We start from the raw sequence: 16,559 nt of genomic DNA, 5'->3' as shown, positions 1-16,559 counted from the left end.
GTAGCTCATGCCTGTAATCCCAGCACTTTGGGAGGCCAAGGTGGGTAGATTACCTGAGGTCAGGAGTTCAAGACCAGCCTGACCAACATGGTGAAACCCTGTCTCTACAAAAATAGAAAAATCAGCCAGGCATGATGGCGGGTGCCTGTAATCCCAGCTACTTAGGAAGCTAAGGTGAGAAAATTGCTTGAACCTGGGAGGCAGAGGTTGCAGTGAGCTGAGATTGTGCCATTATACTCCAGCCTGGGCGACAGAGCGAGACTCTTACAAAAAAAAAAATATACACACACACACACACACATAGTATAAAATATATATATACACATATATAGTATCAAATACACACACACACACACACACATATAAAATGCCAATGAGTTGAGTGCTCATGCCAATGACCGTGGTAGGAAAAGGCAACCAGTTCATCCTCCCTCCACCTTACCACCCCAGGGAGGGTTTCCATGCCCCCTCCTTCTTCATCTAGAAAGGGGTGATGGATAAGCCTATGAAAAGATTTTCCATTACAGATGGAAATGCTGCACATGGCAGTGCTAGCATCAATCACCAGGAGCAGCCCTTAGAGTGGCCTCAGAAGTCAGGGGATGGGTGAGGTGAACAGCAGACAAATTGACTCCTCCTCTGCCCCACCAGCCAACTGAGGAATGGGAGAGGGAATGGTGCAGAGGGAACTGTGGTCTGGAAAAGGGCCTGGGATAGACTGCTCTAGCTAGGAGAGGCATCTGTAGCAAGGGGCAGGGCTGGGAGAAAGAAGAGGGGAGGAGGTACCTGATGGGGTGGTATCTGAGGGCGCACTGAAGAACAGAACAGAAGCCTGCATTTGTGTGCTTGCACAGAGTGGCTGATGGGGCTGCCCAGGGAAGGCTTCGGGGGCAGGGGCTCTAGTTGCAAAACAGTTCCAGTCTTGGAAGAGGTGATATCTGACTTCAGGGCCTACCTGCCTCTCACTATCTGTCTCCAGACCATCCTCCAGGGGTGAGGGGTGGTGTCAATCATTGTTTTTCTGTCTTGTCCTTTATTTTCTTGGTGGTGGAGGAGGAAGACCTTCACCTGTTCTCTGGATCTTGGCATCCTACCCTGCTGATACATCCTTTCTGCTCCCCCTTCTCCCTGCCACCCGAACAGCCTGCAAGCTCTGTGGACACTCAGATGCACTCCCCAAAGAAGCAGGAGAGAGTGAAGAAGAGGGTCATCTGGGGCATCGAGGTGGCCGAGGAGCTGCACTGGAAAGGCTGGGAGCTAGGAAAGGAGACCACAAGGAATCTGGTTCTGAAAAATCGATCCTTGAAACTCCAGAAGATGAAGTACAGGTACCAGTATAAGGGATCAAGGACCCAGTGCCAGAGCATTGAGCCCTGAAAGCAGGCTCTCTTCAAAACAAAACAAAGCAAACAAAAAACCTTCAACATGCCATATAAAAGCCAGTGAGTGTTTAAAACACGTGCAGTATGAATAATTGTGCAGCTATAGTCTATTCGTTTTCATTGTGGTATAGTGTCCCAATGTGTGCCTATACCATAATGCATTCATCCAGAATGAAGCGAGTTTGGACTGTTTCTAGTTTGGGACTGTTACCAACATTTGTGTATATGTGTCCAGTTACATAAGTACGAGAGTTTTTCTGGGGAATACCAGGTACTATGAAGGCTCACGTGATTTTGGGGTCTTATGAAAGTGGTTTTTTGTTTGCTTGTTTGTTTTTCTGCGTAGTTGTTAAATTAGTGTCCTTGCGGGATGGAGCCATCTATTCTGCCACCTTGCTCCACCTTCTGTCTTTTCTGGGGAATAGACACAGGAGTAGAATTGCTGAGGCTTAGGCCATGTACCTGTTCACTTTCTGTAGATAAACCAAATTGTTTCCCAAAGTGCACAGATTTCTTTAGACGCCCACCAGCAGCATTAGAGAGTTCCCATTCTTCCACATCCTTACCAATAACTGCTATTGTCAGAATTTAAAATTTTTGCCAGTAATGGTAACTTGTGGTTTTAATGTGCATTTCCCTGATTACTGATGAATGAGGATGAGTGTCTTTTTGTAGGTTATTGACCCTTTGCATTTCTTCATGTGTGAAATTTATGATCAACTCTGTGGCCATTTTTCTATTACATTATCTTTTCTTTCTTCTTTTTGGTATAAGTTCTTATCCCAATTAAAAACCCTTTGCCAGTTATGCGTTGTGGATATCTTCTCTCATCTTATGATTTGTCTTTACTCTCTTTATTGTGTCTTTTGAAGAATAAAAGTTCTGAATTTTAAAGGTATCAACTTTATCAGTCTTTTTCTTTTATGATTGGTGCTTTTTTATGCTTTTCCTAAGAAGTGCTTTTCTACCCCGAGGTCATTAAGATATTTTCCTCTAGTATCTTCTAAAGACTTTATATTTTTGCCTTTTAATATTTGTCTTTTATCTATATGGAATTGATTTTTATGAATAGTAAATTTTGATATCTGGTTGTATAAGTCCTCCTACTTAATTCTTCTTCTTTTTTTTTTTTTGAGACAGAGTCATGCTCTGTCGCCCAGGCTGGAGTGCAGTGGCGCTATCTCAGCTCACTGCAAGCTCCGTCTCCAGGGTTCACGCCATTCTCCTGCCTCAGCCTCCCAAGTAGCTGGGACTACAGGCGCCCACCACCACACCCAGCTAATTTTTTGCATTTTTAGTAGAGACGGGGTTTCACCATGTTAGCCAGGATGATCTCGATCTCCTGACCTCGTGATCCACCCTCCTCGGCCTCCCAAAGTGCTGGGATTACAGGCGTGAGCCACCACGCCTGGCCTTAATTCTTCTTCAAGATTGTCTTAGCTATTCTTGGCCCTTCTTTTGATCTTTTATATAAATATTCAAATCAGCTTATCATACATGCACATAAAACTCTTCTTGAGATTTTGATTGGGATTTAATTGGACCTATAGATGAATATGGGGAGAAATGATATCATTACAATATTGAGTCTTTTAATCCATGAACACGGGCTATCTCTATATTCATTAGGTTATTTTTCATGTCTCTCAATAAAGTGTAAAGTTTTCTCCATAGACATTTAGCACATCTTTAGTTAGATTTATTCATAAGTATTTTATATTTTTGCTGTTGTTATATATGACATATTTTTTAGTTGTTTCATTTCTGTCTGTTGCTAGTTTTTAAAATGTCATTTTTATATAGGTATTGTGTTCAGTGTCTTGGCAAATCCTCTTATTAATTCTAATAATTTATTTGTTAGTATTCTTGTTTTTTCATGCACACATTTGTATTTTAAATGGAAAATGACATTTTTTTCTTTCTAGTCCTTATACTTTTTGTGTTTCCTTACTGTGTTGTTAAATAGAAAAGTGTTGAACAGAAGTGGTTATAGAGGCATCTTTGTTTTGTTTATCATCTCAGAGTAAAGGACTGCAATGTTTCACCATTAAGCTGTCTGGTAGGATTGATTTCCTGTAGGATTTCTGTAAAAGTGTATACATTGTCAGATTATGGGAATATTCTTCTATTCCTGCTTTGCTGAGAGGTTTTCTCATAAACACACATTAAAGTTTATCTAATTTCTTCTTTCTTTTTTTCTTTTCTTTCTTTTCTTCCTCTCTTTCTTTCTTGTTTTTTTTGAGACAGGGTCTCGCTCTATTGCCCAGGCTGGAGTATAGTGCATTAACATGGCTCACTGTAGCCATGACCTCCTGAGCTCAAACAATCCTCCTACCTCAGCCTCTCAGGTAGCTCAGACTGTAGGCATGCACCACCATGCCTGGCTAATTAAAAGAAATTTTTTTTTTTTATATAAACAGTATCTTGCCATGTTGCCCAGGGTGGTCTCGAACACCTGGGCTCAAATGATACTCCCGCCTTAGCCTCTCAAAGTGCCGGGATTCCAGATGTGAGGCACTGTGCCTGGCCTGTGGAAAGGTTTTTGACCACCCATTCCATGTTTTGGTGTTTTTAGGCAGAGCAGCCATAATATTTATTGTACAATTATTGGGTCAGTTTTGATAAATTATATTTTTATAGCAATTTTTTTTCATCTAAATTTAAACATTTGTTGGTATAAAGTTGCTGACAATGTCATCGTCTTATTAATGTTTTGAAAGTCTGCAGCAGCTGTGGTTCTGACCCACTGTGGGATGCTGCAGCTCTGCTGAGGTCTCTGGAAAGGCATCCCCGGTCCCACCCTCCTCAGCTTTGGTTCCCCTGCCTCAGTGCTTGGGGACTTTTTAAAATCTGGGCAACCCTTCCCTGTCCCTGTCCCTTTCAGGCCTCCATACTCATCAGAGGTACAAACACTACTCCCTTTTTGTTCAGAGTGAAGATCTCTGAGAATAGGAGCGGGGGGAGGAGAACGGGTCCTCTTGTAACCAAACCCCTGAGTTTCCACCTCCACATGCTCATCTCTTGATCTCTTTCTCTGTGGTCCCAAGGACTCAAGCTCCCTTGGCTGCAGGGCTTCCCTCGTTTCCTGCCTCTTCCAGTTGTTCTGAGCCTTGATCTGAGGTGCTCACCTCCCGGCTCTCTCCTGCAGGCCCCCCAAGACCAAGTTCTTCTTCACAGTCATCCCTCAGCCCATCTTCCTGAGCCCAGGCATAACCCTCACGCTCCCCATCGTCTTCCGGCCTCTGGAGGCGGTAAGGTCTGCCACAGTGAGGGAGGGCAGGGAGGCACCTGGGAACAGTGACCTCAGAACAGAAAGCAGGACAGAGCAACCAGGAGCACCCCCTGCCCCCTGCCCCACCACACACACACACACACACACACATGCTGCCCACTTCAGCAGCAATCCAGCTTGGGAGGCCCTGTCAAGGGCTTGGCCCCTCATCTCATTAGACAGAGGGCGTTCCCCAGGGGATGCTGGGGGTAGTGGCTGCAATATTATATTGACCATCAGAAAGCCCTACATTCCGTGGCCGGGGATGGTGACTCATTTCTGTAATCCCAGCACTTTGGGAGGCCGAGGCAGGCAGGTCACTTGAGGCCAGGAGTTTGAGACCAGCCTGGCCAAAATGGCAAAACCCCATCTCTACTAAAAAATACAAAAGTTAGCCGGGTGTGGTGGCGCATGCCTGTGGTCCCAGCTACTTGGTAGGCTGAGGCAGGAGAATCACCTGAACCAGGAGGCGGCTGTTGCAGTGAGCTGAGATCTCACCATTGCACTCCAGCCTGGGTGACAGAGCAAGACCCCCCCCCCCAGAAAAAAAGAAACCCCTTCTACATTCCTTGGCGTCTTCCTGCCACCCCCACCCACATTTCCTCAAAATACTTTTTCTACAAAAGAGACTCTAATCTTTGAGACCAAGACAACATAGGTGCCCAGCTCCCCTCAGAGTCTGACGTGGGGACCACGGCCCAGCCCTCCCCTCAGTGGTTGTGTTGGGGGTGGCTGAGGGTGGGCTGGATGTGCAGTCCCTGAGTGCCACTGATGGGTGACCGCCTCTGCCCCGCTTCACACTACAGAAGGAGTACGTGGACCAGCTGTGGTTTGAGAAAGCGGAGGGGATGTTCTGTGTGTGCCTGCGGGCCACCCTGCCCTGCCACAGACTGATCTGCCCGCCATCCCTGCAACTGCCCATGTGTGCTGTGGGGGACACGACCGAGGCCTGGTTCTGCCTGGATAATGTGGGGTGAGGAAGAGGCTGAAGTGCAGGCGGGGAGAGCAAGAGCTGTGAGGAGGGTGTCTGGAAGCAGGAGAGACAGGCATTCCCTTGTGGGGGTGGGGTAGTCTGAGGTCTGCCCAGCATCCCTGACTTGTTACTGCAGGAGCAGGGGCCAGAAGCCCAGTGCCCTGACCTGCCCCCCACCCCCAGGGACCTGCCCACCTTCTTCACCTGGGAGTTCTCCAGCCCATTCCAGATGCTGCCAACCACGGGGCTCCTGGAGCCAGGCCAGGCCTCTCAGATCAAGGTGACCTTTCAGCCCCTTACAGCCGTCATCCACGAGGTGCAGGCCACGTGCTGGTATGGGGCGGGCAGCCGGCAGAGGAGCAGCATCCAGCTGCAGGCTGTGGGTGAGGCCCGACCTCCCACCATCCCCAGACTGGCCCCTGCTGCACCTTCTGGGGCCTCCAGGCCTCAGTGTCCCCCACCTCCCATCTGGCCTGCCCTCCACAGGGCCTCCACCGGCCTCCTGCCCTCCCCCTAGCCCCGAAGGCTTTGCCTTTGTCTTCCATGATGCTACAGACTAAATTTTCCCTGGGGCTATCTGCCTTCTTCAAGGGGCTGTTCAGCTGGGGCCACAGAGGCCCTGGCGGTTTCCCCCAAGACTCCCCCATCTCTGACCCAGCCAAGTGCGCCCAGCTGCTGGTGAGCATAAAGCACAAGTGCCTGGAGGACCAGGATGCCGAGGGCTTCCAGAAGCTGTTGTATTTCGGCTCTGTTGCTGTGGGCTGCACCTTGGAGAGGCAGATCAGGCTACACAACCCGTCGGTGGTAGGCACCAGGCGGGAGGGGCAGCAGGACTCATGGCCTCCAGGACTGGAGTCTCCTAAAATCACCGCCTTACTGAATGCCCCCCTTTCTTTCTACACCTTTGGCCCCAAGCCTCATATAACCCATGTCAGCTGTCAATAGGTGTGTCCTTCTCCTCAGCTGGGGGCTGGGCTGGGGTATACCCCAGCCAGAGCCACGAGCAGCCCTAAGACTGTCCTGACCCCAGGACCACAGTTAGCTGTGATAGTACCTTGGGGAGAATTAAAAGGCAGGTCCAGCGCGGGGCACATGACTCGGCTCCTTCTCTCCAGAATGTGGAGGCAGTCTGGCTAGTGAGGCACAGGGTGGATGCCAGCTGCCCCTACCCCTTTGGCTGGGCACGCCAGTACAATGCATAGACTGTCGCATCGTACAGTGCTCCACTCCACGACCTGACCCCTTGTCCTTCTACCTGGCCCTACAGGTAAATGCCCCCTTCAGGATTGAAATTTCCCCAGAAGAACTGGCCGAAGACCAGGCCTTCTCATGCCCCATGGCCCGTGGCGTCGTGCTCCCGGGAGAAAAGAAATGCGTGTCAGTGTTCTTCCACCCCAAGACTCTGGACACCAAGACTGTGGACTACTTCTCCATCATGCCTTCTGGCTGTGCCTCCAAGACCCTGCTCAAAGTCGTTGGTTTCTGTAGAGGTACTGGTGACCCCAGCAGTCTCTCCTGGGGACAGGAGCAGCCCATGCTGAGGATTCTGAAGCGCTCCTTCCCTGCTCCTAAGAGCCAGGGCCACCTTGCCTCAGCCTGGGTGTCTGCTGCCCTCTGGTGGCCCCATGGGGAATCATTTGTGACTACCTGGAGATTCCAGTCCCACGGGCACCCAGTGATGCTGGAGTTCTGCTCAGGCTGCCAGGGCTCTGGGCCTCTGTAGCCTGGCCCTGAGAGTACCACCTCCCTTCAGTGGGACCTTGTCTAAGACATTCTTGGGGAAGCTAATACCCCATCTCCTGTGTCCAGGCCCTGCTGTGTCCCTGCAGCACTACTCTGTCAACTTCAGCTGGGTCAACCTTGGGGAGCGCTCTGAGCAGCCCCTGTGGATTGAGAACCAGTCAGACTGCACGGCCTACTTCCAGTTTGCCATCGACTGCCTGGAGAGTGTCTTTAGCATCAGGCCTGCCTTCGGGACCCTGATGGGCAAGGCCCGCATGACCCTGCACTGTGCCTTCCAGCCCACTCACCCCATCATCTGCTTTCGGCGTGTGGCCTGTCTCATCCACCACCAGGTGAGTCGTGGGGAGGGCATAAGGCTGAGGGAGGAGGGGCTCCCCTGGGGCCCAGTGATGGTGACAAGGCTTGGTGGGCACTCCCCTGTATTCTGGAACTTCTAGAGCTGTCTGCCTGGTCGTCTCCCACTCCTGGGTCCCAGCCCTAGCTTTTGGAGCCAGTGTGCGGCCTGGGCACAGGGGAGATCACTCTGTGCTAGTCTTGCCCTGCTACCAGGCCAGGCGCTTTGCTGCTGCAATGCTCATGGGCTGGGAGAGGGCGGTTTGGACCCGCGGTCCCCTACTCTCCCGCCGAGCCCTGCAGGCTTTGCCTTTTCTTGGCCTTCCATGACTTCACAGACTAATTCTTCCCTGGAGCTACCCCACATAACATGCACAGGGCAGAGAGCTTTCGAGTTAGACCCCAACCCTAGGCCCCTGGGCATGATCAGACACACTGTGCCCTGACCAGCGGGGCCTGGCCAAGATGGCAAACAGGGCTGAAATGTAACCCATAATCCCTCCCTGAGCTAGTGCCCAGGCTCAGGCTGTGTCTGTGTATCTGGAGGAATGGGTGCCTTTCTCTAATTCTCGTGACAGTTTAGTATGGGCTAGGGGAGGCCTTGGGAATGGAGAAAAGAACAGAAGCCCAGAGGGAAGCCTGATGAGGCCGCATATTCTCCTCCCTTGGGAGGGCTGGAATTCTAGTTTGGCAGGCCTCTGGGCTGGCAGTAGGGTGGGTGGGAGAATGCCCAGGGGCCATGGCAGAGGGGGAGGGTGGGCAATGGCTGAGTGTCCTAAGGACAGGGGTGCTCTCTCCTGACCTTCCCTGGACTCCTGCTGTGCCCTGGCTGAGCCAGACCACTGCTGAGTGCTCGCTCACTGGCCACCTGGAGCTTCTGCCCCACTGCCTGTTACCCTGTCTGCCCAGCTTCTGTCCTCAGTTCAACCCCCCAGCAACCCCCTTGCCCCACCACCCCTCCCATGCCCCATCACACACAGACAAATGTCACAGGACCCACTGTTCCTGGACCTGATGGGGACCTGCCACTCGGACAGCACCAAGCCAGCCATCCTGAAGCCTCAGCACCTCACCTGGTACCGTATACACCTGGCCCGGGGCCTGACGCTCTACCCCCCTGACATCCTGGATGCCATGCTGAAGGAGAAGAAGCTAGTGCAGGACCAGAACGGGGCCCTCATGATTCCCATCCAGGTACATGCCCTCCCCAGCTGCATATCCCTTCCCTAGTGATTCTTGGGCAATCCTGTGCCCCCAGGGTCCCATGGGCACCATTAGTAGTTGGGGTGACTGGTGCAGCCTTTCCTAGACAGGAGTGTGTCCAGGAGGGGCCACAGCAAGAGGAATGGCAGTTGGGCCCTGTCCATCTCTTTCCCCATGCAGGATCTGGAGGACATGCCGGCCCTGCAGTACCCTTATATCCCCACCATGACCGAGTTCTTCTTCGACGGCACCAGCGACATGACCATCTTCCCCCCACCCGTCAGTATAGAGCCTGTCGAGGTAGACTTTGGTGCCTGCCCAGGGCCTGAGGCCCCCAACCCTATACCCCTGTGCCTGATGAACCACACCAAGGGCAAGATCATGGTGGTCTGGACACGGAGGTCTGACTGCCCCTTCTGGGTGACCCCAGAGACCTGTGACGTGCCCCCTCTCAAGTCCATGGCCATGCGCCTGCACTTCCAGCCGCCTCACCCCAACTGCCTTTATACGGTGGAGCTCGAAGCCTTTGCCATCTATAAGGTGTGTGCACACAATGAGAGGGAAGAATGCGGGGTCTCTGCTGGGAGCCTGAACAGCTGGGTGGGGTAGCAGGGGGTGACCGAGGGCGGCTTCGGGCTCCATCCTCTGCGTGCCAGGCTTTCTGTTGGCTGGACAGCAGCCCCTATGGGTTTGTCTCCTCCAAAGCTCCTGGCCCAGCTAGGTCCATCTGATTTTCTCATTCTTATGTAAGTCTCCCCTCCCCTCCAAGGGAGGATTCAGCTGAGATCGAGCTGTTTGGGAAAACTGGGTGCACAGGGGGACACTCCCTGGGGTTCCTGGCTAGGAGGCCTCCTGGCTTCTCTACTAGTACTTGAATTAAGAAGTGATCCCTCTAAAGGAGCTTCAAGTGGGCAGGAACCTGGGCCTGGAGACAAAGTCAGCAGCACCAGGTGATTGTGATGGGAGGGGCTTCTAGCTCAGCTTCCCTGGGTCAGGGAACTCTGAGTGCTGGCTGTCCCCAGCCCTGCTGTTCTGGCCCCAGATGCATGGTGCTCTCTCCTCATCCGTTAGTCCTGCCTGTCCCTTTCTTATTGGCTCTGCCCACCCCACTGCCCTTGCCCAGTGGCCAGTGTGTTGGGGCCCAGAGAAGAGTAGGGCTGTGCAGTCAAGATCAGGGTCACTTACCAGCTGTGTGACCTTGGGCAAGTTCTTTAATGTCTCTGAGTCCTGATCTTGTCATCTCTAAACTTAAGACCACATCCGATTTTTTGAGGAGGCTTTCCAAAGTGGAGGCTTTAGTTGCCTCCATCCTAATGCCTTGGCAATGGGGTGACGTGGAGGTTTGTAGGAACAAGGTTGTAGACGCCTGGCTCTGCTGAGGCTGAGCCTGTCAGATATTTAGGTTACAGGCTGTAGACCTGCACAGTCCAGTACAGCCACTGTCAGCCACACGTAGCTACTGAGCTCTTAATATGTGGCTGGTCCCAATTGAGAAGTGCTGTGAGTGTAAAATGCACACTGGATTTCAAAGACTTAGTATGAAAAGAATGTAAAATATCTCATTACTAATTTTATATTGGTTATATGTTAAAGTGATAAGATTTTAGATCTATTGGGTTAAATAAAATATACTATTAACATTAACTTCACGTGTTTTACTTTTTTAATGTGGCTACTGGAACATTTAAAATGACATTTGTGGCTGGCATTTGTGGCTCACATGATATTTCTATTGGCCAGCGCTTCTCTAGGCTCATTCCTACAGAATGAATGGTGCTTTCACATCCCAGCCCCACCCTCCTCCTGGGTTGTGAGGACTAAAGAGAGCGTTGCTGTATGGACGCAGGGCCTAGCTCCCCGCGGGAGGGACTTGGTTGCGACGCTTGTTCTCTGCACTGTCTTCCCAGGGAGGCCCTCCTGTCTGTGTCCAGTGTAGGACTCCTGCAGCACAAGGGTAGGGAGGGGCAAGGTGGGGCACCCCACAGGGCAGACACAGGACTCTGAGCTTTTCCGTGGGTCTGGCCCCCCTGCAGGTCCTGCAGAACTACAGTAATATTGAGGAGGACTGTACCATGTGCCCATCCTGGTGCCTGACGGTGCGGGCGCAAGGCCACAGCTATTTCTCTGGCTTTGAGCACCACATCCCCCAGTATTCCCTAGATGTCCCCAAGGTGAGTGTGGCCCCAGCAACAGTGGGAGGGAGACAGAAGAGCCCTAGATTCTGCCTTGGCCTGCAGATCCCTCTCCCCTTCTCTGATGGCCTCAGAAACACATCTTTGCACCCTCCCTGGCTGTTCCCACCTCCGCCGTGCCAATTCTGGGGATCTGGGCCAGTTGAGGACTTGCTCCTGGGCCCTGACACTGGGACTGCGGAGAGTCTGGGGCCTGGACAGCTGGCCCCTTGCTGCTCCATTGGAAATACTCACTGGCTCCTGTGACTCTCAGGTTCAAAACCCTCCAGCTCCTGCATTTGTTTGTGTCCTGTTTACTGAATGCCTGGGTGCCCCAAGTCCTGGGTGCGGGCCCAGGGATGTGACAGCCACACCAGCAGCCCCTGCCTTTGGGAAGCACCCTGCCCTATGAGAGCGACAGCCAGCCCCATCCTCAGGAGATCATAATTCCCAGGCCACCCCAAGGCCCTTAGAAGCCCTGACCTGACAAGCAAGAGGACATAGGGCTGAAAAGCATAGAGCCTGGGGCCAGACCTCCGGCTTCCAATCCAGTTTCGCCTTCGATGTCTCCTCCAGTCTCCATCGCCTGGAGGTTTTGCGTTAGACATCTGTTTGCTGGAAAAGCACCGCTTTGGGACAATGTGCTTTGGGTTGATTCTGCTCCCCTCACCACCTACACTTCTGCCCTCCTATCCCGAACCTATGCCACCCCAGGATTCAGCTTAGAGGCCGCTGCTTCCCAAAGGCCTTCCTGCCTCACAGAGTCCCCCTCAATACCTCCCTCAGCCCCCTTCCCTTGGCAGTTCCTCCTGGTGGGTTGTGGACTTTATGCAGCCCAGCAGATCTGGTGTCACTCCCTCACTGGCTCACACACAGGCACTGTCACCCCAGCTGGATGGCGACCTCTGGTCAGGGATTGCAGGTTTTGTGTTTTGCAGCCTGCTCAGCTCTCAGCTGGTGCTGGCCACACCCTGGATGCCTGAAGAGTGTTGGGAGCTGAGATTGTCCGGGCTGGTTTCCATCAGTTACCTGCGTGAGAATCATCTAGAAGGGGTTACTTGCTTTTTTATTTTGTATTTGCTGATATAGAATTTTGCTCTGTCACCCAGGCTGGAGTGCAGTGGTTCGATCTTGGCTCACTGCAACCTCTGCCTCCTGGGTTTGAGCGATTCTGTAGCCTCAGCTTCCCATGTAGCTGAGATTACAGATGCATGCTACTACAACTGGCTAATTTTTGTAATTTTAGTAGAGATGGGGCTCACCATATTGACCAGGCTGGTCTTGAACTCCTGCTTCAAGTGATCCACCCGCCTCAGCCTCCTAAAGTGCAGGGATTACAGGCATGAGCCACCGCACCTGGCCCGAAGGGGTTAGTTACTGCAGCCCAAGAGCTTCTGGACCAGGCTCTCTGAAAATGAGTTATCCAAAGGGTGATGCAAAGACACCCTAAAATGAAACAATTTCCACTTTATCCTTGAGGAGCGGCCTTGGAGGCCTGAGTTTCCCAGGGGCCTGTGGCCCCCTGTCTCCCTGTCTGGAGGTCTCTGGAGAACAAAAGCATTCTTTGGTGTCAGCTCATGGCCTCCTTCAATTCCCTGTTCCCAGGGTGTTGACTGGGCTGCAGGGCAGCACCTCGGATTTCCTTGGAGACAACTCCTCCCAAGCCCCCATTCGGCCCTGTGTCCCAGGGTGGAACTCTGAGCAGGGGCCGCTTTCCTCCTCTCCCACCCCCAGCTGTTTCCAGCAGTGTCCTCCGGTGAGCCCACCTACCGCAGCCTGCTCCTGGTCAACAAAGACTGCATGCTGCTGACCTTCAGCCTGGCCCCCCAGAGAGGCTCAGACGTCATCCTTCGGCCCACCTCGGGCCTTGTGGCACCCGGGGCCCACCAGATCTTCCTCATCTGCACCTACCCCAAGGGCAGCTCCTGGAAGCAGCACACTTTCTACCTGCAGTGCAATGCTTCCCCCCAGTATCTCAAGGTAGGAGGCAGAGGTAGGGGACCTGGGTCCTTGGGAATGGGCCATAATCTTGAACCACCCTTTTCAAGGCCACATTCTGGGGTTGGCCCCTAAGATTTCCAGGGAGCCACTTCCCCTCCAGGAAGTAGCATAGTAGGGAAGGAACCCCCTTGACCACACTGTGAACAACTTTCTCACCCCTTAGGACCTTGCCTGTCCACCCCATGGGGTCTGAGGCCAAGAAAGAGGGTGCAGAGAACCCAGAGGAAGGATCTGGGGGAGGCAAGACACCTGCAGGTGGTAGAGGGATATTTGGGGCCAAGCCAGCAAAAGGTTCTGGGGTAGTGGGTCCATGGCTGGCCCCATGAAATGGTCTATAGATCCTCTCTCAGTCCCTGAGTTCTTTTCAAGAATTATCTCCTGGGCCAGTCACCATTGACTCTGCTTTTGACAGAAACTGCCAGTATACAGGCTGGCAGAGGGCCTTTCACTGCCTGCTTCAAGGGGGGAAAGTTGCCTAGCCATGGCTTCCTGGACGTGTGGGTGGAGCTGGGACTGCAGAGTGAGGTCAGGGCACTGCCCTCCTTCCTCTGGCTCTAGGAGGTGAGCATGTACAGCCGGGAGGAGCCACTGCAGCTGAAGCTGGATACCCACAAAAGCCTCTACTTCAAGCCCACCTGGGTGGGCTGCTCCTCCACCAGCCCCTTCACCTTCCGCAACCCCTCGCGTCTGCCCCTGCAGTTCGAGTGGAAGGTCTCTGAGCAGCACCGAAAGCTGCTGGCTGTCCAGCCCTCCAGGGGGCTAATCCAGCCCAACGAGAGACTTGTGAGTGACTCCCCTCCTGCCAAGTGACGGCAGCCTTCACCTCTGTCATCTCTTACTTGTGCCTATCATAGCCCAGACTTGCCAAGTGTACCCCCTATTCCATCCACAGTAACCTCCCCCACCTGGTGATGAGGTGTTAATATTACTCTCACCATCCCCCTACCATTTTACAAATAATTGAGGCTTGGTGGGGCAGCCATTTACTAAGAGCATAAATTAGGCCGTGCAGGGCTGGGACTAGAACCAGTGTTTCTGATGCCAGGGCCGAGGGGCATGTCACCTCCCCATCCATGGTCCCCAAAGCTGGGAGGTCACTGGGAGGGTGGGTTGCAGCAGCTGGATTTGGGCCCAAATGGCCAGCCACCAGTGAGGGTGAGGAAGGGGACTGTAGTCATAGCGGGGGTGCTGGCTGGGATTCAAAATAGCAGATTCCTGTCCCTAGTCTAGAGCCTTACAGATGGGCTGGGGAGGCCAAACTTGGGACAAGAAGCACCAGCAGAGGCATCTGTAAGAGCCCGGGGGACAGTCCCTTGGGGGGACAAGAGGCCTCATAGCCTGTGGAGTTGGCCTGGAGTGTTGACATCCTGCTCCCACCCTCACTACTGTCTGACCCTGGGCAAGGGACCCCACTTCGCTGAACCTCCAGTTTCTCATCAGAAAATGAGGCATGGAAATAATGCTACTGACCCCGTGGGGATATAGGATCGAGGGGCTTGGGGAGACTCCATGCATGTGCCGTGTACAATGCCTGGCACACGGTAGATTCTGAGAAAGGGCTGCCAATAGCATGATGCCCTGCAGTGGGGCCTTGGATGGCCGGGTACCCGTGGAGAGGCTTCCGCAGGCCACTGCAGGGATCATTTCTGTGACCCCAGACGCTGACGTGGACCTTCAGCCCTTTGGAGGAGACCAAGTACCTGTTCCAAGTGGGGATGTGGGTCTGGGAAGCTGGCCTGTCGCCAAATGCCAACCCCGCTGCCACCACCCACTACATGCTCCGGCTGGTGGGCGTGGGGCTCACCAGCAGCCTCTCAGTGAGTGGGAGGGCTCTGGCAGGAGGGGGCTGGGGGAGGGGCCCGGACATGTGGGAGGGAAGGCCCCAGGGAACCTCACCTCAAGAGGGCAGGGGATAGGAGCCCTCTGCCCTGGACACCCCAAACTTGCTCTTCGTTGGGGGATGCTCTGAAAATGGGGCTGGGAGAGTGGGGCTGTGGGTCTAGAGGAGCCCCCACTCGTGGCTGGCTGACTGTGGCCTCCAGGCAAAGGAAAAGCAGCTGGCCTTTGGGAATGTGCTGGTGAACAGCAAGCAGTCCAGGTTCCTTGTCCTCCTGAATGATGGCAACTGCACCCTCTATTACCGCCTCTACCTGGAGCAGGGCAGCCCTGAGGCCGTTGACAACCACCCACTCGGTACTTGGGCCTGAGCTGGGACTGGGGCCAGGGGAGGTGAGAGGAGGTACTTAACTGAGGTTAAGATCAGTTAACCTGCTGGGCACATTGGCATGTGACTGTAGTCCCAGCTGTTCAAGAAGCTGAGGTGGGAGTATTGCTTGAGCCCAGGAGTTCCATGCTACAGTGCACTATGATCACAACTGTGAAGAGCCACTGCCCTCTAGCCTGGGCAACATAGCGAGACTCCACCTCTGAGCCTCAGCTTCCTCATCGGTTAAAAGGGGCCACAGGAGGCGCCTACCTCACAGGGCTGCTAGGTGGGGAAAAGTGCTTAGCAGGTGCCAGTGACACAAAGTTGGGTGTGGTCCCTCTGACCCAGGCTGGGAGGAGGGGCTCCAGTCCCTGTTTCCAGCCTCAGGGCCTGCTGTCCTCCCCTGGTGCCCAGGGGAGGGTATCTGCAAACGAGCAGGAGGAGAGGCTGGGCCTCCTCTACCCACTGACCCACCGGCATCACCCCTGAGCAGCTCTGCAGCTGGACCGAACAGAGGGGAGCATGCCACCCCGGTCCCAGGACACCATCTGCCTGACTGCCTGTCCCAAGCACCAGTCCCAGTACTCCTGGACCATCAGCTACTCTCTCCTTTCCCACAGAGGTACCTAGACCGCCTAGCATAGAGAGTCAGGGCCAGGGAAGTGCAGGATGAAGGGGGAGGGCTGTGTGAGGCAGTGGATACCAAGCGTCAGGCAGAGCTGGCAGGGTGAGTGGGGTGTGCTGGAGTGTGCCTTTGGTGTCTGGCATAAATGCCACACACCAGATGTGTCTGTCCAGATGAGTGTCCATATGTGCGTATGCCCAATGCAGTTAGGAGCTGTGCTGACTTACTGTGGAATCTTAGCTCCCAAGCCTCCCTGGACGTCATCTTCCTTCTCTGTAAAATGGAGTTCTTACTAGCCTGCCCTAGGCAGGTTGGAAGGAGTCTAGGGCAGCATAGAAAGGAAATTAAGAGTGTGGACTGGGGCCAGAGGCTCTGGACCTGGATCCTGGCTCCAGCACTTGTAACCTTAACAAGTTGCTTCACCTCCCTGTGCTCAGTTTCAATGTCTCAAATGGGGATAATAAGCTGGGCATGGTGGCTCATACCTGTAATCCCAGCACTTTGGGAAGCCCAGGTGGGAGGATTGGTTGAGGCCAGGAGTTCGAGACCAGCCTGGGCAACATAGCAAGACCCCATCTCTACAAAAATAAAAGTATTAGCTGGGTGTGGTAGCATGCACTTGTAGTCCTAGCTACTTGGGAGGCTGAGGCA

The 16,559-nt window shown here is 53.4% G+C and overlaps 1 protein-coding gene across 7 annotated transcripts in view; it reads left to right on the top strand.

Annotated features, from left to right (window-relative positions):
• CFAP65 (cilia and flagella associated protein 65) overlaps nucleotides 1-16,559 on the top strand; it is a 40,703-nt gene that overhangs the window by 6,045 nt on the left and 18,099 nt on the right. For all 7 annotated transcript variants that reach the window (XR_635809.4, XM_017947000.3, XM_017946998.3 and 4 more), the window contains 15 exons: nucleotides 1,144-1,328; nucleotides 4,531-4,633; nucleotides 5,460-5,626; nucleotides 5,810-6,009; nucleotides 6,285-6,430; nucleotides 6,894-7,116; nucleotides 7,436-7,701; nucleotides 8,696-8,896; nucleotides 9,086-9,445; nucleotides 10,939-11,076; nucleotides 12,811-13,056; nucleotides 13,636-13,860; nucleotides 14,736-14,894; nucleotides 15,120-15,270; nucleotides 15,777-15,905. Coding sequence is in view for 6 of the 7 variants with exons in the window: in XM_017947000.3 (XP_017802489.2) it covers nucleotides 1,144-1,328; nucleotides 4,531-4,633; nucleotides 5,460-5,626; nucleotides 5,810-6,009; nucleotides 6,285-6,430; nucleotides 6,894-7,116; nucleotides 7,436-7,701; nucleotides 8,696-8,896; nucleotides 9,086-9,445; nucleotides 10,939-11,076; nucleotides 12,811-13,056; nucleotides 13,636-13,860; nucleotides 14,736-14,894; nucleotides 15,120-15,270; nucleotides 15,777-15,905 (2,899 nt within the window). In the remaining variant the exon portion in view is untranslated. The remainder of the gene's footprint in view (nucleotides 1-1,143; nucleotides 1,329-4,530; nucleotides 4,634-5,459; nucleotides 5,627-5,809; nucleotides 6,010-6,284; nucleotides 6,431-6,893; nucleotides 7,117-7,435; nucleotides 7,702-8,695; nucleotides 8,897-9,085; nucleotides 9,446-10,938; nucleotides 11,077-12,810; nucleotides 13,057-13,635; nucleotides 13,861-14,735; nucleotides 14,895-15,119; nucleotides 15,271-15,776; nucleotides 15,906-16,559) is intronic.

Source organism: Papio anubis, chromosome 10 (assembly GCF_008728515.1).
Source record: "Papio anubis isolate 15944 chromosome 10, Panubis1.0, whole genome shotgun sequence".
Lineage (NCBI taxonomy): Eukaryota > Metazoa > Chordata > Mammalia > Primates > Cercopithecidae > Papio > Papio anubis.
Note: the sequence above shows the minus strand (reverse complement) of the source record. Positions and strands in the feature narration are given on the sequence as shown.